The following is a 26,904-nucleotide window of genomic DNA, read 5'->3' as shown; positions in this document are numbered from 1 at the left end:
AATACTGACCCCCCCCTCACTGTCTCTATCACAGTAAATACTGACCCCCCTCACTCTCTCTATCACAGTAAATACTGACCACCCCCCTCACTCTCTCTATCACAGTAAATACTGTCCCCCCTCACTCTCTCTATCACAGTATTTACTGACCCCCCTCACTCTCTCTATCACAGTAAATACTGACCCCCCTCACTCTCTCTATCACAGTAAATACTGACCCCCCTTCACTCTCTCTATCACAGTAAATACTGACCCCCCTCACTCTCTCTATCACAGTGAATACTGACCCCCCCCCTCACTCCCTCTATCAGACTAAATACTGACCCCCCTCATCTCTCTATCACAGTAAATATTGACCCCCCCTCACTCTATCTATCAGACTAAATACTGACCCCCCCTCACTCTCTCTATCACAGTAAATACTGACCCCCCTCACTCTCTCTATCAGACTAAATACTGACCCCCCCCTCACTCTCTCTATCCCAGTAAATACTGCCCCCCCCCCTCACTCTCTCTATCACAGTAAATACTGACCCCCCTCACTCTCTCTATCACAGTAAATACTGACCCCCCCACACTCTCTCTATCACAGTAAATACTGACCCCCCCTCACTCTCTCTATCATAGTAAATACTGACCCCCCCTCACTCTCTCTATCACAGTAAATACTGACCCCCCTCACTCTCTCTATCACAGTAAATACTGACCCCCCCCTCACTCTCTCTATCACAGTAAATAATGACCCCTCCCCCCTCACTCTCTCTATCACAGTAAATACTGACCCCCACCTCCTCACTCTCTCTATCACAGTAAATACTGACCCCCCCCCTCACTCTCTCTATCACAGTAAATACTGACCCCCCCCCTCACTCTCTCTATCACAGTAAATACTGACCCCCCTCACTCTCTCTATCACAGTAAATACTGACCCCCCCCTCACTCTCTCTATCACAGTAAATACTGACCCCTCCCCCCTCATTCTCTCTATCACAGTAAATACTGACACCCCCTCCTCTCTCTCTCTATCACAGTAAATACTGACCCCCCCTCACTCTCTCTATCACAGTAAATACTGACGCCCCCTCACTCTCTCTATCACTGTAAATACTGACCCCCGCCCTCACTCTCTTTTAGACTGTAAATACTGTCCCCCCCTCACTCTCTCTATCACAGTAAATACTGACCCCCCCCTCACTCTCTCTATCACAGTAAATACTGACCCCCCCTCACTCTCTCTATCACAGTAAATACTGACCCCCCCTCACTCTCTCTATCACAGTAAATACTGACCCCCCCTCACTCTCTCTATCACAGTAAATACTGACCCCCCCTCACTCTCTCTATCACAGTAAATACTGACCCCCGCCCTCACTCTCTCTATGACTGTAAATACTGTCCCCCCCTCACTCTCTCTATCACAGTAAATACTGACCCCCCCCCTCACTCTCTCTATCACAGTAAATACTGACCCCCCCTCACTCTCTCTATCACTGTAAATACTGACCCCCCTCACTCTCTCTATCAGACTAATTACTGACCCCCCCTCACTTTCTCTATCACAGTAAATACTGACCCCCCTCACTCTCTCTATCACAGTAAATACTGACCCCCCACACTCTCTCTATTACAGTAAATACTGACCCCGCCTCACCCTCTCTATCACAGTAAATACTGACCACCCTCCACATTCTCTCAATCGCAGTAAATACTGACCCCCCCTCATTCTCTCTATCACAGTAAATTCTGACCCCCCCCTCATTCTCTCTATCACAGTAAATACTGACCCCCCCCCCACCTCACTCTTTCTTTCACAGTAAATACTGACCCCTCCTTGCTCTATCAAAAGAGCACCTGTGAACTTAATGCTAATTCCCGTTGAACACTCTAAAGAGGCGGGCAGTTTATATGGACCAATTTTTTGTTCCAGGTCCAATTTGAACATGAAAAGTTTTGGAGGTTAAAGCTGTAAAGGAGGAGATGTTCAGTAGGCAGTAGTTCCACAGAGTGCAGCCGCTCCGACTTGCTACTCAAAGCATTTTCACTGCAATGTGTTTAGTCTCTGTGACTGGGCTCAACATAAAATATTTGGTTCCTTAACGTCTTGAATTATTAATCAGAAAGATTTTGACGATCTAATTTTTCCACTTCAGATTATGCTCACTTCCAAGGTCGAGGCCACCACTGTTTGAGCAAATCCACGTCAGCTACATGGCACCGTTACCAGCAAGTGAAAGATACTCAGGTGAGTGAAGATTGGCTCAGCAGAGCAGCAGCCCAGGGTTGTGAAGAGGAGTCATATTGGACTCGAAATATTACTTCTGCTATCACGGAGGTCTTAGACGACAGTACATGGGAGAGCCTGGACAAACTGCTAACTACTGACGAACTTCCTAATGCCCTTGAGTCCTTCGAGAAGAGTAAAACTCCCGGAAGCGACGGCTTGCCGGCGGAGTTGTATTCGGCTCTGTGGGACTGGATCGGCCCAGACCTGCTAGAAGTGTACGAGAGTTTGCTCCTGGCCGGCAGCATGTCAGAATCCATGAGGAAAGGCATTATCACCCTCATCTACAAGCACAAGGGCGAAAGGGAGGAAATTAGAAATTGGCAACCCATTTCACTGTTGAATGTGGTCTACAAGATTCTGTCCAAGGTCATCACCAATTGGGTCAAATCTGCTCTGGAATTGGTGATCCACCCTGTCCAGACCTGCGCTGTGCCGGGCAGGAAGATCTCTGACAGCCTCGCGCTGCTCAGGGATACGATTACCTATGTGCAGGACAGGGGGGTGGACACCTGCCTCATCAGCTTGGAGAAGGCCTTTGACAGAATATCGCACACCTACATGGTGGATGTGCTCTCCAAAATGGGGTTTGGGGAGGGAATTCGCAATTGGATCCAACTGTCCTACACTAACATCAGTAACGCAGTCTCAATCAATGGGTTGGAATCAGATAGCTTTCCTATTAAATCTGGAGTCAGGCAGGGTTGCACTCTCTCCCCTGTTCTTTTCGTGTGTTGCATAGAACCCTTTGCTGAGTCCACCAGGAAGGATCCGGGCATAAGAGGAGTGACGATCCCAGGCAGTGGAGGCACTCAGATCAAAGCCTCCCTGTACATGGACGATGTCGCTGTCTTCTGCTTGGATCCACTGTCGGTGCGCAGACTGATCCACATCTGCGACCAGTTCGAACTGGTCTCGGGAGCCAAGGTAAATCGTGGTAAGAGCGAGGCCATGTTCTTCGGGAACTGGGCTGACCGATCCTTTGTCCCCTTCACCGTCAGGGCTGACGGCCTGAAGGTGCTGGAGATATGGTTCGGAGGGACCAGGGCATGCGTTAGAAACTGGAAGGAGCGAGTGTCTATGGTGAAAAGGAAACTGGGCATTTGGGAGCGACGCTCCCTCTCCATTGCGGGTAAGAATCTGGTCATCAGGCATGAGGCACTCTCGCTGTTGCTGTGTGTGATGCAGGTCTGGCCCATTCCACACTCCTGTGCGATGGCGATCACCCGAGCCATCTTTCGCTTTACCTGGAGGTCGAAAATGGATCGTGTCCGCAGGGATGCGATGTACAAGCCTCTAGATAAGGGGGGAAAAATGTGCCCAACATCACCCTCATCCTGATGGCCACCTTTGTGTGCGGCTGCATCAAACGGTGGGTAGACCCTCGGTACGCAAACACCAAGTGTCACTAAGTGCTGAGGTTCTACCTGTCCCCGGTGTTGCGAAGGATGGGTCTGGCCACGCTGCCGTGGATCGCTCCAAGTAGTTGGACCCACCTGTCCCTCGTGGGAAAATTTATGCAGAGAAACACGTTTGACCACAAGTCCATCAGGCAGTGGTCAGCACGTAACGTCTTAGAGGCCCTGCGGGAAAAGGAAAGGGTGGGATCCTGTCGGATGGTTCCCTGAGCAGACTGTCAAAGTCATTTGGCAGAATGCCTCATCGCCAGAACTTTCCAACAAGCACCAAGATGTAGCTTGGCTGATGGTGAGAAAGGCCCTCCCCGTCAGATCCTTCCTACATGTCAGGAGTCTCACCCCCTCAGCAGGTTGCCCTCGAGGTGGCTGTGGTGGGGAAGAGACCGTTGTTCACCTCCTTGTAGATTGTGCCTTTGCAAAGAAGGTCTGGAGAGAGATGCAGTGGTTTCTGTCGAGGTTCATCCCGAGCAGTTCTGTGACACAGGACTCTGCTCTATGGGCTGTTCCCAGGGACACACACCGAGACAAACATCAACTGCAGCTGGAGGATCATCAACTCGGTGAAAGACGCTCTTTGGTCTGCTCGAAACTTGTTGGTCTTCCAGTGTAAAGAGTTGTCCCCGACCGAGTGTTGCGGACTGGCACAATCCAAAGTCCAGGACTACGTGCTGAGGGACGCACTAAAGCTTGGGGCAGCCGCCGCAAAGGCGCAATGGGGAAGGGTCGCTGTCCAAGACCTTTCTGCCACAGTGCACCGAGGGACTGGGAACTGTTTAGAACCCCTCGGGCTGTACAGCTCAAAATGAATATCTGCAAATGATTGAAATATTCATTTACTGTATTGATGCATTTCGTGATACATGTTGTAAAAGTTGAACCTGATTATACCTTTGTGATGGTGATTTTGAAATGGTTTGGAATGTTGTTGTAGAAATGTTATGAATAAAGTATATTTTTGCAAAAAAAAAAATTACCTCTGCTTCTCTCCCCGCCAATGCTGCCTGAACTACTCAGGTTTTCCAGCGCTTATATAACTGGGGAGTGAGAAACAAAGTTAGTTTTTCATGTTGAAAAGCTTTCATCAGAAGCTTTCACACACACACTCTACCCAACCACACTCCCCACCCTCACACACACACACTGTACCCCAACAACTCCCCACCCTCACACACACACACTGTACCCCACCAACTCCCCACACACTCAAACACACACACTGTACCCCACCAACTCCCCACACACTCACACACACACTGTACCCCACCAACTCCCCACACACTCACACACACACTGTACCCCACTAACTCCCCACACACTCAAACACACACACTGTACCCCACCAACTCCCCACCCTCACACACACACACTGTACCCCACCAACTCCCCACACACTCACACACACACTGTACCCCACCAACTCCCCACACACTCACACACACACTGTACCCCACTAACTCCCCACACACTCAAACACACACACTGTACCCCACCAACTCCCCACCCTCACACACACACACTGTACCCCACCAACTCCCCACACACTCAAACACACACACTGTACCCCACCAACTCCCCACCATCTCACACACACACTGTACCCCACCAACTCCCCACAATCTCACACACATACTGTACCCCACCAACTCCCCACACACTCACACACACACACTGTACCCCACCAACTCCCCACCCTCTCACACACACACTGTACCCCACCAACTCCCCACACACTCACACACACACACTGTACCCCACCAACTCCCCACACACTCACACGCAAACTGTACCCCAACAACTCCCCACCCTCACACACACACACTGTACCCCACCAACTCCCCACACACTCAAACACACACACTGTACCCCACCAACTCCCCACACACTCAAACACACAAACTGTACCGCACCAAGTCCCCACACACTCAAACACACACACTGTACCCCACCAACTCCCCACACACTCAAACACACACACTGTACCCCACCAACTCCCCACACACTCACACACACACTGTACCCCACCAACTCCCCACACACTCAAACACACACAGTGTACCCCACCAACTCCCCACCCTCACACACACACACTGTACCCCACCAACTCCCCACACACTCAAACACACACACTGTACCCCACCAACTCCCCACCCTCACACACACACACTGTACCCCACCAACTCCCCACACACTCAAACACACACACTGTACCCCACCAACTCCCCACCATCTCACACACACACTGTACCCCACCAACTCCCCACCATCTCACAGACACACTGTACCCCACCAACTCCCCACACACTCACACACACACACTGTACCCCACCAACTCCCCACCCTCTCACACACACACTGTACCCCACCAACTCCCCACACACTCACACACACACTACCCCACCAACTCCCCACACACTCACACACACACTGTACCCCACCAACTCCCCACCATCTCACACACACACTGTACCCCACCAACTCCCCACACACTCAAACACACATACTGTACCCCACCAACTCCCCACACACTCACACACACACACTGTACCCCACCAACTCCCCACCCTCTCACACACACTGTACCCCACCAACTCCCCACCCTCTCACACACACTGTACCTCATCCAAATCCCCACACACTCAAACACACAGACGGTAACCCATACAACTACCCATCCCCTCACACACACTTTACCACATCCAACTCCCCACCTTCTCACACACACACACTGTACACACACATTCAATACTCCATCCTCTAACACACAAAGTACCTCATCAACTACCCACCCTCTCACACACACAGTGTACCCCATCAATCTCCCCTCCCTCTCACACACACACTGTACCCCATGAATCTCCCCACCATCTCACACACACACTGTAACCCATTCAACACCCCACCATCTCACACATACACTGTATCCCATCCAACAGCCCTATCCTCTCTCACACACACTGTACCCCATCCAAATCCCCTCCCTCTCACACACACACTGTACCCCCTCCAACTCCACAGTCTCACACACACACACGCTGTACACCATCCAACTCCCCACACTCTCTCACACACACTGACCACATCCATCTCCCCACCCTCTCACACGCACACACTGCCCCCCATCCAAAAGCCACCCTCTCACACACACACTGTACAACATCCAACTCCCCACACTCTCTCACACACACTGACCACATCCATCTACCCACCCTCTAACACACACACTGTACTCCATCCAACACCCCACACTCTCTCACACACTGTACCCCATCCAACTCCTCACCCTCTCACGTACACTGTACCCCATCCATCTCCCCATCCTCTCAAAAACTCAGTACCCCATCCAAATGCCCACCCTCTCACACACACTGTACCCCATTCAAAACTCCACCCTCTAAGACACAATGTACTTCATCAATCCACACCCTCTCACACACACAATGTGCTCATCAACTCCCCACCCTCTCACACACACACTGTGCCCCATTCAAAAATCCACCCTCTAAGACACAATGTACTTCATCAACACCCCACCCTCTCACACACACTGTAGCCCATCCAACTCCACACCCTCCCACACACACACTGTACCCCAGCAAACTCCCCACACTCTCACACACTGACTGTACCCCATCCAACTCCCCGCCCTCTCACACACACACTACCCCATTCAACAATCCACCCTATAACACACAATGTACCTCATCAACTCCCCACCCACTCACACACACACTGTACCCATCAACTCCCCACCCTCTCACACACACAGTATACCCCATCAATCTCCCCAGCCGCTCACACACACACTGCGCCCCACCAATCTCCCCACCATCTCACACACACACCGTAACCTATTCAACACCCCACCATCTCACACACACACTGTGCCCCATCCAACTCCCCTCCCTCTCACACAAACACACTGTACCCCATCCAACACCCACATTCTCACACACACACTGTACCACATTAATCTCCCCACCCTCTCACACACACACTGTACCACATTAATCTCCCCACCCTCTCACACACACACTGTACCACATTAATCTCCCCACCCTCTCACACACACACTGTACCACATTAAACTCCCCACCCTCTCACACACACACTGTACCACATTAATCTCCCCACCCTCTCACACACACACTGTACCCCATCAATCTCCCCCAAACTCACACATACACTGTACCTCATCCAACTCCCCATCCTATCAAACATACACTGCAGCCCATCCAACTCCCCCATCCTCTCACACACATACTGTGCCCCATCCAACTCCCCACACTCTCACACACACACTGCACCCAATCCAACACCCACACTCTCACACACACACTGTACCCCATCAACTCCCCCACACTCACACATACACTCTACCTCATCCAACTCCCCCATCCTCTCACACACACTGTACCCCATCCGTACCACACCCTCTCAGACACACACTGTACCCCATCCATACCGCACCCTCTCAGACACACACTGTACCCCATCCATACCGCACCCTCTCACACACACACTGTACCTCACCCATCTCCCCACACACTCACACACCCACTACCCATCAACCCCCCACCCTCTCACACACACACTGTACCCCATCCAACTCCCCACCCTCTCACACACAGACTGTACACCATTCAACACTCCACCCGCTAACACACAATGTACCTCATCAACTCCCCACCCTCTCACACACAGTGTACCCCATCAATGTTCCCACGCTCTCACACACACACTGTTCCCCTTTTAACACCCCAACAGCTGACACACAATGTACCTCATCAATTCCCCACCCTCTCACACACACACTGTAGCCCATCCAACTCCCCCATCCTCTCACACACACACTGTACCCCATCAACTCCCGCAAACTCACACATACACTGTGCATCATCCAACTGCCCCACCCTCTCACACACACACTGTACCCCATCAACTCCCGCAAACTCACACATACATTGTGCATCATCCAAATCCCCAGCCTCTCACGCACACTGTACCTCATCTGATACCACACCCTCTCACATGCACACACTGTACCCCATCAACTCTCCATCCTCACACACACTGAACCTCATCAATTCGCCCACCCTCTATCACACACACTGTACCCCATCAACTCCCCCATCCACTCAAACACACACTGTACCTCATCAACTCCCCCACCACCTCACACACACAGTGTAGACTATCCAACTCCCCACTCCCTCACACACACACTGTACCTCACCCAACTCTCCACCCTCACACACACACTGTACCTCACCCAACTCCCCACCCTCACACACACACTGTACCCCATCCAACTCCTCACCCTCTCACGTACACTGTACCTCATCCAACTCCCCATCCTCTCAAAAACATAGCACCCCATCCAAATGCCCACCCTCTCACACACACACTGTACACAATTCCAGACTCCACATTCTAAGACACAATGTACTTCATCAACTCCACACCCTCTCACACACACAAATTGCTCATCAACTCCCCACCCTCTCACACACACACTGTAGCCCATCCAACTCCACACCCTCTCACACACACACTGTACCCCATCTAACTCCGCACCCTCTCACACACAGACTGTACCCCATCCAACTCCCCACCCTCTCACACAAAGACTACCCCATCCAACTCCTCACACTCTCATACACACACTGTACACCATCAAATCCCCACCCTCTTACACACACACTGTACCACAGCCAACTCCCCACTCTCTCACACACACACTGTACCTCACCCAACTCCCCACCCTCTCACACACTGTACCCCATTCAACACTCCACCCTCTAACACACAATTACCTCATCAACTCCCCACCCACTCACACATACACTGTACCCATCAACACTCCACCCTCTCACACACACACTGTACCCCATTCAACACTCCACCCTCTAACACACAATGTACCTCATCAACTCCCCGCACTCTCACACACACAGTGTACCCCATCAATGTCCCCACCCTCTCACACACACAATGTTCCCCACTTAACACCCCAACAGCTGACACACAATGTACCTCATCAACTCCCCACCCTCTCACACACACACTGTAGCCCATTCAACTCCACAACCTCTCACACATAAACTGCAGCCCATCCAACTGCCCCATCCTTTCTCACACACACTGTACCCAATCCAACTCCCCAGTCTCAGATACACACTGTACCCCATCCAACTCCCCAGTCCCAGACACACACTGTACCCCATCAATCTCCCCCATCCTCTCAAACACACACTGTACCCCATCCAACTCGCCAGTCTCAGACACACACTGTACCCCATCCAACTCCCCAGTCTCAGACACACACTGTACCTCATCAACTCCCTCACCAGCTCACTCACACAGTGTACACCATCCAGCTCAGCACTCTCTCTCACACACACACTGTACCCCATCCAACACCCCACATTCTCTCACACACTGACCACATCCAACTCCCCACACTCTCGTACACACACTTTACACCATCAACTCCCCACCCTCTCACACACACACTGTACCACATCCAAATCCCCACCCTCACACACACACTGTACCCCATCCAACACCCCACACTCTCTCACACACTGTACCCCATCCAACTCCTCACCCTCTCACGTGCACTGTACCCCATCCATCTCCCCATCCTCTCAGAAACACAGTACCCCATCCAAATGCCAACCCCCTCACACACACACTGTACCCCATTCAAAACTCCACCCTCTAAGACACAATGTACTTCATCAACTCCACACCATCTCACACGCACACTGTGCTCATCAACTTCCCACCCTCTCACACACACTGTAGCCCATCCAACACCACACCCTCTCACACACACACACTGTACCCCATCTAACTCCACACACTCTCACACACAGACTGTACCCCATCCAACTCCCCACCCTCTCACACAAAGAATGTACCCCACCCAACTCCTCACACTCTCATACAAACACTGTACACCATCAAAACCCCACCCTCTTACACACACACTGTACCTCACCCAACTCCCTACCCTCTCACACACACTGTACCCCATTCAACACTCCACCTTCTAACACACAATTACCTCATCAACTCCCCACCCACTCACACACACACTGTACCCGTCAACCCCCCCACCCTCTCACATACACACTGTACCCCATCAAACTCCCCACCCTCTCACACACAGTCTGTACCCCATTCAACCCCCCATCCTCTCACACACACACTGTACCCCATTCAACACTCCACCCTCTAACACACAATGTACCTCATCAACTCCCCGCACTCTCACACACACAGTGTACCCCATGAATGTCTCCACCCTCTCACACACACAATGTTCCCCATTTAACACCCCAACAGCTGACACACAATGTACCTCATCAACTCCCCACCCTCTCACACACACACTGTAGCCCATTCAACTCCACACCCTCTCACACATAAACTGCAGCCCATCCAACTGCCCCTTCCTCTCTCACACACACTGTACCCCATCCAACTCCCCAGTCTCAGACACACACTGTATCCCATCCAACTCCCCAGTCTCAGACACAAACTGTACCCATCCAACTCCCCACCCTCTCTCACACACACTGTACCCCATCCAACTCCCCAGTCTTAGACACACACTGTACCTCATCAACTCCCTCACCACCTCACACACACAGTGTACACCATCCAACTCCCCACCCTCTCTCACACACACACTGTACTCCATCCAACACCCCACACTCTCGTACATACACTTTACACCATCAACTCCCCACTCCTTCACACACACACTGTACACCATCCAACTCCCCACCCTCTCTCACACACACACTGTACACCATCCAACTCCCCACCCTCTCTCACACACACACTGTACTCCATCCAACACCCCACACTCTCTCACACACTGTACCCCATCCAACTCCTCACCCTCTCACGTACACTGTACCCCATCCATCTCCCCATCCTCTCAAAAACTCAGTACCCCATCCAAATGCCAACCCTCTCACACACACACTGTACCCCATTCAAAACTACACCCTCTAAGACACAATGTACTTCATCAACTCCACACCCTCTCACACACAGACTGTACCCCATCTAACTCCCCACACTCTCACACACAGACTGTACCCCATGCAACTCCACACCCTCTCACACAAAAACTGTACCCCACCAACTCCCCACACTCTCACACACACTGTATTCCATACAACTCCCCACCCTCACACACACACTGCATTCCATACAACTCCCCACCCTCTCACACACACTGTACCCCACCAACTCCTCACCCTCTCATACACACACTGTATTGCATACAACTCCCCACCCTCTCACACACACTGTACCCCTCGAACTCCCCACCCTCTCATACACACACTGTATTGCATACAACTCCCCACCCTCTCATACACACTATACCCCACCAACTCCCCACCCTCTCACACACACTGTACCCCACCAACTCCCCACCCTCTCACACACACTGTACCTCATCCAACTCCCCACACACTCAAACACACACACGGTAACCCATACAACTACCCATCTTGTCACACACATTTTACCCCATCGAACTCCACACCGTCTCACACACACACTGTACCCCATCCAACTCCCCAGCCTCTCACACACAGACTGGACCCCATCCAACTCCCCACCTTCTCATACACACACTGTACCCCATTCAAAACTCCATCCTCTAACACACAATGTACCTCATCAACTACCCACCCTCTCACACACACAGTGTACCCCATGAATTTCCCCACCATCTCACACACAGACTGTACCCCATCCAACTTCCCACCCTCTCACACAAAGACTGTACCCCATCCAACTCCTGACACTCTCATGCACACACTGTACACCATCAAATCCCCACCCTCTTACACACACACTGTACCACAGCCAACTCCCCACTCTCTCACACACACACTGTACCCCACCAAATCCCCACACTCTCACACACACACTGTACCTCACCCAACTCTCCACCCTCTCACACACACTGTACCCCATTCAACACTCCACCCTCTAACACACAATTGCCTCATCAACTCCTCACCCACTCACACACACACTGTACCCCATCAACGCCCCCACCCTCGCACATACACTGTACCCATCGAACTCCCCAACATCTCACACACAGACTGTACCCCATTCAACTCCCCACTCTCTCACACACACACTGTACCCCATTCAACTCCCCACTCTCTCACACACACACTGTACCCCATTCAACTCCCCACCCTCTCACACACACTGTACCCCACCAACTCCCCACCCTCTCACACACCCTGTACCTCATCCAACTCCCCACCCTCTCATACACACACTGTACCCCATTCAACTCCCCACCCTCTCACACGCAGACTTACCCCATTCAACTCCCCACCCTCTCACACACACTGTACCCCACCAACTCCCCACCCTCTCACACACACTGTACCTCATCCAACTCCCCACACACTCAAACACACAAACGGTAACCCATACAACTACCCATCCTCTCACACACACTTTACCACATCGAACTCCACACCGTCTCACACACACACTGTACCCCATTCAACTCCCCACCCTCCCACACACAGACTGGACCCCATCCAACTCCCCACCTTCTCACACACACATTGTACCCCATTCAACACTCCATCCTCTAACACACAATGTACCTCATCAACTACCCACCCTCTCACACACACAGTGTACCCCATCAATCTCCCCACCCTCTCACACACACTGTACCCCATCAATCTCCCCAAACTCTCACACACACACTGTAGCCCATCAACTCCCCACCCTCTCACACACACAGTATAGCCCATCAATCTCCCCACCCTCTCGTACACACACTGTACCCATCAACTCCCCACCCTCTCACACACACAGTGTACCCCATCAGTCTCCCCACCCTCTCGCACACACACAGTGTACCCCATCAATCTCCCAACCATCTTGCACACACAGTGTACCCCATCAATCTCCCCACCCTCTTGCACATACACTGTACCCTATCCAACTCCCCACCCTCTCACACACACTGTACCCCATCCAACTCCCCACCCTCTCACACACACACACTGTACCTCATCCAACTCCCCACCCTCTCACACACACTGTACCCCATCCAACTCCCCACACACTCACACACACACACTGTACCTCATCCAACTCCCCACCCTCTCACACACACACACTGTACCACATCCAACTCAACACCCTATCACACCCACACACTGTACCCCATCAACTCCCCATCCTCTCACACACACACTGACCACATCCATCTCCCCACCCTCTCTCACACACACTGACCACATCCATCTCCCCAGCCTCTCACACATACACTGTACACCATCCAACTCCCCACGCTCTCACACACACACACTGTACCTCATCCAACTCCCCACCCTCTCACACACACACACTGTACCACATCCAACTCCACACCCTCTCACAGCCACACACTGTACCCCATCAACTCCCCATCCTCTCACACACACACTGACCACATCCATCTCCCCACCCTCTCTCACACACACTGACCACATCCATCTCCCCACCCTCTCACACATACACTGTACACCATTCAACTCCCCACGCTCTCACACACAGACTGTACCTCACCCAACTCCCCACCCTCTCACACACACACTGTACCCCATTCAACTCCTCACCTTCTCACGTACACTGTACCCCATCCAACTCCCCATCCTCTCAAAAACACAGTACCCCATCCAAATGCCCACCCTCTCACACACACACTGTACCACATTCAAAAATCCACCCTCTAAGAAACAATGTAATTCATCAACTCCACACCCTCTCACACACACCCTATGCTCATCAACTCCCCACCCTCTCACACACACACTGTACCCCATCTAACTCCCCACCCTCTCACACACACACTGTACCCCATCTAACTCCCCACCCTCTCACACACACACTGTACCCCATTCAACACCTCACCCTCTAACACACAATGTATCTCATCAACTCCCCAGCCACTCACACACACACTGTACCCATCAACTCCCCACCCTCTCACACACACAATATACCCCATCAATCTCCCCAGCCGCTCACACACACACTGTACCCCATCAATCTCCCCATCCGCTCACACACACACTGTAACCTATTCAACACCCCACCATCTCACACACACACTGCGCCCCATCCAACTCCCCTCCCTCTCACACAAACACACTGTACCCCATCCAACACTCACATTCTCACACACACACTGTATCACATTAATCTTCCCACCCTCTCACACACACACTGTACCCCATCAATCTCCCCCAACCTCTCACACACACTGTACCCCGTCCAACTACCCACCCTCTCAAACACACACTGTAGCCCATCCAAATCCCCATCCTATCAAACATACACTGCAGGCCATCCAACTCCCCCATCCTCTCACACACATACTGTGCCCCATCCAACTCTCCACCCTCTCACACAAACACACTGTACTCCATCCAACACCCACACTCTCACACACACTGTACCCCATCAACTCCCCCACACTCACACATACACTGTACCTCATCCAACTCCCCAACCTCTCACACACACTGTACCCCATCCATACCTCACTCTCTCAGACACACACTGTAGCACAGCCAACTCCCCACTCTCTCACACACACACTGTACCTCATCCAACTCCCCACCCTCTCACAGACACACTGTAGCCCATCCAACTCCCCCACACTCTCATACACACACTGTACACCATCAAATCCCCACCCTCTCACACACACACTGTAGCACAGCCAACTCCACACTCTCTCACACACACACTGTACCCCATTCAACACTCCACCCTCTAACACACAATTACCTCATCAACTCCCCGCACTCTCACACACACACTGTACCCATCAACCCTCCACCCTCTCACACACACACTGTACCCATCAACCCTCCACCCTCTCACACTCACGCTGTACCCCATCCAACTCCCCACCCTCTCACACACAGACTGTACCCCATTCAATTCCCCACCCTCTCACACACACACTGTACTCCATTCAACACTCCACCCTCTAACACACAATGTACCTCATCAACTCCCCGCACTCTCACACACACAGTGTACCCCATCCAACTCCCCAGTCTCAGACACACACTGTACCTGACCAATCTCCCCACCCTCTCACACACACACTGTACCCCATCCAACTCCCCAGTCTCAGACACACACTGTACCTGACCAATCTCCCCACCCTCTCACACACATACTGTACTCCATCCAACACCCACACTCACACACACACTGTACGCCATTAACTCCCAGAAACTCACACATACACTGTACATCATCCAACTCCCCAGCCTCTCACGCACACTGTACCTCATCTGAGACCACACCCTCTCACATGCACACACTGTACCCCATCAACTCTCCATCCTCACACACACACTGAACCTCATCAACTCCCCCACCCTCTCTCACACACACTGTACCCCATCAACTCCCCCATCCTCTCAAACACACACTGTACCCCATCAACTCCCCCACCACCTCACACACACAGTGTACACCATCCAACTCTCCACCCTCTCTCACACACACTGTACCCCATCCAACTCCGAACTCTCTCAAACACACACTGTACGCCATCCAAATCCCCACCCTCTCTCACACACACTGACCACATCCAACTTCCCACACTCTCGTACACACACTTTACACCATCAACTCTCCACTCCCTAACACACACACTGTACCCCATCCAACACTCCACAATCTCACACACTGTAGCCCATCCAACTCCTCACCCTCTCACACACACACTTTACACCATCAACTCCCCACCCTCTCACACACACACTTTACACCATCAACTCTCCACTCCATCACACACACACTGTACCCCATCCAACACCCCACAATCTCACACACTGTAGCCCATCCAATTCCTCACCCCCTCACACACACACTTTACACCATCAACTCCCCACCCTCTCACACACACACTTTACACCATCAACTCCTCACCCTCTCACACACACACTGTACACCATAAACTCCCCACCCTCTCGCACACACACTTTACACCATCAACTCCCCACTTCCTCACACACACACTGTACATCACCCAACTCCCCACCCTCACACACACACTGTACATCACCCAACTCCCCACCCTCACACACACACTGTACCCCATCCAACTCCTCACAATCTCACACACTGTAGCCCATCCAACTCCTCACCCTCTCACGTATACTGTACCCCATCCAACTCCCCATCCTCTGAAAAACACAGTACCCCATCCAAATGCCAACTCTCTCACACACACACTGTACCCCATTCAACACCCCACCATCTCACACATACATGCACCCCATCCATCTGCCCCATCCTCTTTCACACACACTGTACCCCATCCAACTCCTCACACACTCACACACACACTGTACCTCATCCAACTCCCCACCCTCTCACACACACACACTGTACCACATCCAACTCCACACCCTCTCACAGCCACACACTGTACCCCATCAACTCCCCATCCTCTCACACACACACTGACCACATCCATCTCCCCACCCTCTCTCACACACACTGACCACATCCATCTCCCCACCCTCTCACACATACACTGTACACCATCCAACTCCCCACTCTCTCACACACAGACTGTACCTCACCCAACTCCCCACCCTCTCACACACACACTGTACCCCATTCAACTCCTCACCTTCTCACGTACACTGTACCCCATCCAACTCCCCATCCTCTCAAAAACACAGTACCCCATCCAAATGCCCACCCTCTCACACACACACTGTACCCCATTCAAAAATCCACCCTCTAAGAAACAATGTAATTCATCAACTCCACACCCTCTCACACACACCCTGTGCTCATCAACTCCCCGCACTCTCACACACACACTGTACCCCATCTAACTCCCCACCCTCTCACACACACACTGTACCCCATCTAACTCCCCACCCTCTCACACACACACTGTACCCCATTCAACACCTCACCCTCTAACACACAATGTACCTCATCAACTCCCCAGCCACTCACACACACACTGTACCCATCAACTCCCCACCCTCTCACACACACAATATACCCCATCAATCTCCCCAGCCGCTCACACACACACTGTACCCCATCAATCTCCCCATCCGCTCACACACACACTGTAACCTATTCAACACCCCACCATCTCACACACACACTGCGCCCCATCCAACTCCCCTCCCTCTCACACAAACACACTGTACCCCATCCAACACTCACATTCTCACACACACACTGTATCACATTAATCTTCCCACCCTCTCACACACACACTGTACCCCATCAATCTCCCCCAACCTCTCACACACACTGTACCCCGTCCTACTACCCAACCTCTCACACACACTGTACCCCATCCATACCTCACTCTCTCAGACACACACTGTAGCACAGCCAACTCCCCACTCTCTCACACACACACTGTACCTCATCCAACTCCCCACCCTCTCACAGACACACTGTAGCCCATCCAACTCCCCCACACTCTCATACACACACTGTACACCATCAAATCCCCACCCTCTCACACACACACTGTAGCACAGCCAACTCCACACTCTCTCACACACACACTGTACCCCATCCAACTTCCCACCCTCTCACACACAGACTGTACCCCATTCAATTCCCCACCCTCTCACACACACACTGTACCCCATTCAACACTCCACCCTCTAACACACAATGTACCTCATCAACTCCCCGCACTCTCACACACACAGTGTACCCCATCAATGTCCCCACCCTCTCACACACACACTGTACCCCATCCAACTCCCCAGTCTCAGACACACACTGTACCTGACCAATCTCCCCACCCTCTCACACACATACTGTACCCCATCCAACACCCACACTCACACACACACTGTACGCCATTAACTCCCAGAAACTCACACATACACTGTACATCATCCAACTCCCCAGCCTCTCACGCACACTGTACCTCATCTGAGACCACACCCTCTCACATGCACACACTGTACCCCATCAACTCTCCATCCTCACACACACACTGAACCTCATCAACTCCCCCACCCTCTCTCACACACACTGTACCCCATCAACTCCCCCATCCTCTCAAACACACACTGTACCCCATCAACTCCCCCACTACCTCACACACACAGTGTACACCATCCAACTCTCCACCCTCTCTCACACACACTGTACCCCATCCAACTCCGAACTCTCTCAAACACACACTGTACGCCATCCAAATCCCCACCCTCTCTCACACACACTGACCACATCCAACTTCCCACACTCTCGTACACACACTTTACACCATCAACTCTCCACTCCCTAACACACACACTGTACCCCATCCAACACCCCACAATCTCACACACTGTAGCCCATCCAACTCCTCACACTCTCACACACACACTTTACACCATCAACTCCCCACCCTCTCACACACACACTGTACACCATCAACTCCCCTCCCTCTCGCACACACACTTTACACCATCAACTCCCCACTTCCTCACACACACACTGTACATCACCCAACTCCCCACCCTCACACACACACTGTACCCCATCCAACTCCCCACAATCTCACACACTGTAGCCCATCCAACTCCTCACCCTCTCACGTACACTGTACCCCATCCAACTCCCCATCCTCTGAAAAACACAGTACCCCATCCAAATGCCAACCCTCTCACACACACACTGTACCCCATTCAAAACTCCACCCTCTAAGACACAATGTACTTCATCAACTCCACACCCTTTCACACACACAATGTGCTCATCAAATCCTCACCCTCTCACACACACACTGTACCCCATCCAACTCCCCACCCTCTCACACACACACTGTACCCCATTCAACACCCCACCATCTCACACATACATGCACCCCATCCATCTGCCCCATCCTCTTTCACACACACTACCCCATCCAACTCCCCAGTCGCACACACACACTCTACCACATCAATCTCCCCACCCTCTCACACACACACTGTACCCCTTCAATCTCCCCCAAACTCACACATCCACTGTACCTCATCAACTCCCCTCCCTCTCACACAAACACACTGTACCCCATCCGACACCCACACTCACACACACAATGTACCACAAAAACTCCCCAACACTCACACATACAATGTACCTCATCCTATTCCCCAACCTCTCACACACACTGTACCCCATCCAACTCCCTACACTCTCACACACACACTGTACACCATCCAAATCCCCACCTTCTCACACATACACTGTGCCCCATCCAACTCCCCCACCCTCTCACACATACACTGTACCTCATCCAACACCCCAACCTCTCACACATGCTGTACCCCATCCATACCGCACCGTCTCAGACACACACTGTAGCCCATCCAACTCCCCATCCTCTCACACAAATACTGTACCCAATCCAACTCCCCCATCCTCTCACAAAAACACTGTACTCCATCAACTCCCCACACTCTCACAGGCACACTATACCACAACCATCTCCCCACCCACTCACACACACAATGTACACCATCCAACTCCCCACCCACTCTCATACACACTGTACTCCATCCAACTCCCCACACTCTCATACACACACTGTACACCATCAACTCCCCACCATCTCACACACACACTGTACCATAGCCAACTCCCCACTCTCTCACACACACACTGTACCCCATTCAACACTCCACCCTCTAAAACACAATTACCTCATCAACTCCCCACCCACTCACACACACACTGTACCCATCAACCCCCCACCCTCTCACACACACACTGTACCCCATCCAACTCCCCACCCTCTCACACACAGACTGTACACCATTCAACTCTCCACCCTCTCACACACACACTGTACCCCATTCAACACTCCACCCTCTAACACACAATGTACCTCATCTATTCCCCGCACTCTCACACACACAGTGTACCCCATCAATGTCCCCACCCTCTCACACACATACTGTACCCCACCAACTCCCCACACTCTCACACACACTGTATTCCATACAACACCCCACCCTCTCACACACACTGTACTCCACCAACTCCCCACACTCTCACACACACACTGTATTCCATACAACTCCCCATCCTCTCACACACACTGTACCCCACCAATTCCCCACCCTCTCACACACACTGTACCCCACCAACTCCCCACCCTCTCACACACACTGTACCTCATCCAACTCCCCACACACTCAAACACACACACGGTAACCCATACAACTACCCATCCTGTCACACACATTTTACCCCATCGAACTCCACACCGTCTCATACACACACTATACCCCATCCAACTCCCCACCCTCTCACACACAGACTGTACCCGATCCAACTCCCCACCCGCTCACACACACACTGTACCCCATCCAACTCCACACCCTCTTACACGCAGTCTGTACCCGATCCAACTCCCCACCTTCTCACACACGCACTGTACCCCATTCAACACTCGATCCTCTAACACACAATGTACCTCTTCAACTCCCCACCCACTCACACACACACTGTACCTCATGAACTCCCCACCCTCTCGCACACACACTGTACCCCATCAAAATGCCACGCTCTCGCACACATCCTGTACTGATCCAACTGCCCACACTCTGACACACACACTGTATCCCATCAATTCCCAACCATCTCACACACGCTGTACACCATCAGCTCCCCACCCTCTCGCACACACACTGTACCTGCCCCAACTCCCCACCCTAACACACACATACTGTACCCCATCCAACTCCACACCCTTTCACACACACCCTGTACCCCAACCAACTCCTCATCCTCTCTCACACTGTACCACATCAAATCCCTGCCCTCTCGCACACACACTGTACCTCACCTAGCTCCCCACACACTCTCACAACACTGTACCCCATCAACACCCCACCTGATCACACACACACTGTAACCCACCAAATCCCCACCATATCACACACACACTGTAACCCACCAATTCCCCACACTCTCACACTCACATTGTACCTCACCCAACTCCCCACACTCTCACACACAGACTGTACCCCATCCAACTCCCCACACTCTCACGCACACACTGTACATCACACAACTCCCCACCCTCACACACACTTGAACCCATCCAACTTCCCGCCCTCTCACACACACACTCTACCCCATTCAACTCCCCACCCTCTCGCACCCACACTGTACCCCATCCAACTCCCCACCCTCTCACACACTCTGTACCCCATCAACTCCACACCCTCTCGCTCACACCCTGTACTCCATCCAATTCCCCACACTCTCACACACACTGTAACCCATTCAGCTCCCCAGCCGCTCACACGCACATTGTACCCCATTCAACTCCCCACCCTCTCACACACACACTGTACCCCATTCAACTCCATACCCTCTCGTACCCACACTGTACCCCATCCAAATCCCCACCCTCTCACACACGCTGTACCCCAGCAACTCCCCGCACTCTCACTCACATACTGTACCTCACCCAACTCCCAGCATATCACACACACGCTGTATCTCATCCAACTCCCCACCCTCTCATACACACACTGTAACCCACCAACTCCTCACACTCTCACACACACACTGTACCCCATTCAACTCCATACCCTCTCGCACCCACACTGTACCCCATCCAAATCTCCACCCTCTCTCACACTGTACCCCAATCAACTCCCCACCCTCACACACACACACACTGTTCCCCAACCAACTCCCCACCCTCAGACACACAAACACTGTACCCCATCCAACTCCCCACCCCTTCGCACACACACTGTGCCTCACCCAACTCCGCATCCTTCTCACACACATTGTACCCCTTCAACTCCACACCCTCTCACACACACTGTACCCCATCAACCTCCCACCCTCTCACGCACACACTGTAACCTATCATCTCATCAGCCTCTCACACACACCCTGCACTCCATTCAACTCCCCATTCTCTCGCACACACACTGTCCCCCTTCCAACTCCCCACCCTCTCACACACACACTGTACCCCATCCAACTCCCCACCCTAACACACACACACTGTACCCCATTCAACTCCCCACCCTAACACACACACACTGTCCCCCATCCAACTCCCCACCCTAACACACACACACTGTACCCCATTCAACTCCCCACCCTAACACACACACACTGTCCCCCATCCAACTCCCCACCCTCTCACACACACACACTATACCCCATCCAAATCCCCACCCTCTCGCACACACACTGTACCCCATCAATTCCCCACCCTCTCACACACACTGTACCCCATCCAAACCCCCACCCTCTCGCACACACACTGTACCCCATCAATTCCCCACCCTCTCACACACGCCGTACCCCATCAACTCCCACCCTCTCCCATACACACTGTAACCCATCCAACTCCCCATGCTCTCACACACATACTGTGCCCCATTCAACTCCATACACTTTCGAACCCATGCTGTACCCCATCCAAATCCCCACCCTCTCACACACGCTGTACCCCAGCAACTCCCCGCACTCTCACACACACACTGTACCTCACCCAACTCCCCACCCTATCACACACACACTGTACCTCATCAACTCCCCACCCTCTCGAACACACACTGTACCTCACCCAGCTCCCCAAACTCTCACACACACGCTGTACCCCATCCAACTCCCCACTCTCTCACGCACACACTGTAACCTATCATCTCATCAGCCTCTCACACATACCCTGCACTCCACTCAACTCCCCATCCTCTCACACACAAACTTTACTCCATCCAATTCCCCACCCTCTCGCACACACACTGTACCCCATCCAACTCCCCACCCTCTCGCATACACACTGTACCCCATCCAACTCCCCACCCTCTCGCATACACACTGTACCCTATCCAACTCACCACCCTCTCACACACATACTGTAACCCACCAACTCGCACCCTCTCGCACACACACTGTACCCCATCCAACTCCCCACCCTCTCGCATACACACTGTACCCCATCCAACTCCCCACCCTCTCACACACATACTGTAACCCACCAACTCGCACCCTCTCACACACACACTATACCCCATCAAACTCCCCACCCTCTCGCATACACACTGTACCCCATCCAACTCCCCACCCTCTCACACACATACTGTAACCCACCAATTCGCACCCTCTCACACACATACTGAAACCCACCAACTCGCACCCTCTCGCACCCACACTGTACCCCAGCAACTCCCCACCCTCACACACACACTCTGTACACCATCCAATTCCCCACCCTCTCTCACACACACACTGTACCCCATCAACTCCCCGCCCTCTCACACACACACTGTACCTCACCCAGCTCCCCTCCCTCTCACACACACTGTAGCCCATCAACTCCCCACCCTCTCGCACACACTCTACTCCATCATCCCCCACCGTCTTGCACACACACTGTACCCCATCAACTCCCCACACTCTCTCACACACATATTACTCCATCCAACTTCCCACCATCTCACACACACACTGCACCATTTCCAACCCCCCACCCTCTCGTACACACTCTGTGCCCCATCCAACTCCCTACCCTTTCACACACACACTGTACCCCAACCAACTCCCTACCCTCTCACACACACACTGTACCCCAACCAACTCCCAACCCCCTCTCACACACACTGTACCCCATCCAACTCCCCACCCGCTCACATACACACTGTAGCCCATCCAATTCCCCACCCTCTCTCACACACACTGTACCCCAGCCAACTCCCCACCCGCTCACACGCACACTGTGCCCCATCCAACAACCCACCCTCTCTCACACACTCTGTACCCCATCCAACTCCCCACCCTCTCTCACACACACTGTACCCCATCCAATTCCCCACCCACTCACACACACACACACACACACACACACACACACACACACACACTGTACCCCAGAAACTCCCCACCCTCTCACACACACACTTTACCTCATCCAGCTCCCCACCCTCTCACACACACACTGTACCCCATCAACACCCCACCCTCTCAAACACTCTGTACCTCATCCAACTCCCCACCCTCTCACACACACTGTACGCCATAAACTCCCCACCCTCTCGCACACACCCTGTACCACTTCCATCTGCCCACACTCTCAGACACACACTGTACCTCACCTAACTCCCCACCCTCTCACACACACACTCTACCCCAAACAACTCCCCACCCTCACACACACTGTAACCCATTCAATTCCCCACCCTCTCACACACACCCTGTACCCCATCCAATTCCCCACCCTCTCTCACACACACTGTACCCCATCAACTCCCCGCCCTTTCACACACACACTGTACCTCACCCAGCTCCCCTCCCTCTCACACACACTGTACCCCATCAACACCCACTGTCTCACACACACACTGTACCCCATCCAACTCCCCACCCTCTCACACACACACTGTACCCCATTCAACTCTCCACCCTCTCACACACACATTGTACCCCATTCAACTCCCTGCCCTTTCACACACACACTGTACCCCATCCAATTCCCCACCCTCTCAGATACACACTGTACCCCATCAACTCCCCACCCTCTCACACACACACTGTACCACATCCAATTCCCCACCCTCTCACACACACACTGTACCACATCCAATTCCCCACCCTCTCACACACACACTGTACCCCATCCAACTCCCCACCCTCTCACACACACTGTACCCCATCCAACTCTCCACACTCTCACACACACACAGTGTACCCCATCAACTCCCTACCCTCTCACACACATTGTACTCCATCCAACTTCCCACCCTCTCACACACACACTGCACCCTTTCCAACCCCCCAGCCTCTCATACACACTCTGTACCCCATCCACTCCCCCCCCTCTCACATACACACTGCACCCTTTCCAACCCCCCAGCCTCTTGTACACACTCTGTAACCCATCCACCTCCCTACCCTCTCACACATACACTGCATCCTTTCCAACTCCCCACCCTCTCGCACACACTGTACTCCATTCAACCCCCCACCCTCTCACACACACACACTGTATGTTATTAGTCTCATTATTATTTGCACCTTGTTACAATATGTTTTTAAGTTAGATCTGCTTTGATATTACAGTATGTCTTGCATGTATTGTTATACACTGACTACTGTGTTCAGTTATTCCCCTCTCCCTGACATTATCTCTGTGTCTGGCATATTGGTCATTTACTTTGTGTTATTTCATGGTGCTGGAGTATATTATCAATGTCACTATATTTACTTCTCTCTCTCTTGATCTCTCAGTTGCTACTGCATCACCTCCAGTCCTCGGCTACATTTTGATCTGGCTGCAACCTCGTCGTTTAGAACCTGAGGATTAGGCCATTCAGCCCCTTGAGAGTAGCCCAAAATTCTGCTGATCTGTAATGCAGCTCCTTTTAAAAAATTCATTCAGCAGATATGGCCAGCATTTGTTGCCCATCCCTAACTGCGCATGAACTACTGTCGACCTTTGACACAGCAATGATAAAAGAACAACAATGTATTTCTAGGTCAACACTTTGGAAGGAGTAATTTGGCAAGGAAGTATTCAATGAACAGCATGGCACTAGGAAGTTCTGAGGAACAAAGGGACCTTGGCGTGTGTGTCCATAGATCTCTGAAGGCGGAGGGGCATGTTAGTGGGGTGGTGAAAAAGGCATATGGGACACTTGCCTTTATCAATCGAGGCATAGATTACGAACATAGGGAGGTCATGTTGGAATTGTATAGAACCTTGGTGAGGCCACAGCTAGAGTACTGTGTGTAGTTCTGGTCGCCACATTATAGGAAAGATGTGATTGCACTGGAGGGAGTGCAGAGGATATTCACCAGGGTGTTGCCCGGGATGAAACATTTAAGTTATGAAGAGAGGTTGGATAGACTTGGGTTGTTTTCGTTGGAGCAGAGAAGACTGAGGGGCGACCTGATTGAGGTGTACAAGATTATGAAGGGCATGGACAGGGTGGATGGGGAGCAGCTGTTCCCCTTAGTTGAAGGGTCAGTCACAAAGGGACACAAGTTCAAGGTGAGGGGCAGGAGGTTTAGGGGGGATGTGAGGAAAATCTTTTTTACGCAGAGGGTGGTCATGGTCTGGAATGCGCTGCCTGGAAGGGTGGTGGAGGTGGGTTGCCTCACATCCTTTAAAAAGTACCTGGATGAGCA

General features: G+C 52.3%; 1 protein-coding gene across 1 annotated transcript in view; it reads left to right on the top strand.

Moving 5' to 3' along the window:
• Positions 1-2,150: 2,150 nt before the first annotated feature.
• The window catches only part of LOC144673138 (disintegrin and metalloproteinase domain-containing protein 10-like), a gene marked incomplete at its 5' end in the record, with an annotated part of 320,844 nt that continues 296,090 nt past the window's right edge, over positions 2,151-26,904 (top strand). The window contains one exon of the mRNA XM_078535130.1: positions 2,151-2,242. Within this exon, the coding sequence (XP_078391256.1) occupies positions 2,151-2,242 (92 nt within the window). The remainder of the gene's footprint in view (positions 2,243-26,904) is intronic.

Source organism: Cetorhinus maximus, unplaced genomic scaffold (genome assembly GCF_964194155.1).
Source record: "Cetorhinus maximus unplaced genomic scaffold, sCetMax3.hap1.1 HAP1_SCAFFOLD_303, whole genome shotgun sequence".
NCBI lineage: Eukaryota > Metazoa > Chordata > Chondrichthyes > Lamniformes > Cetorhinidae > Cetorhinus > Cetorhinus maximus.
Note: the sequence above shows the minus strand (reverse complement) of the source record. Positions and strands in the feature narration are given on the sequence as shown.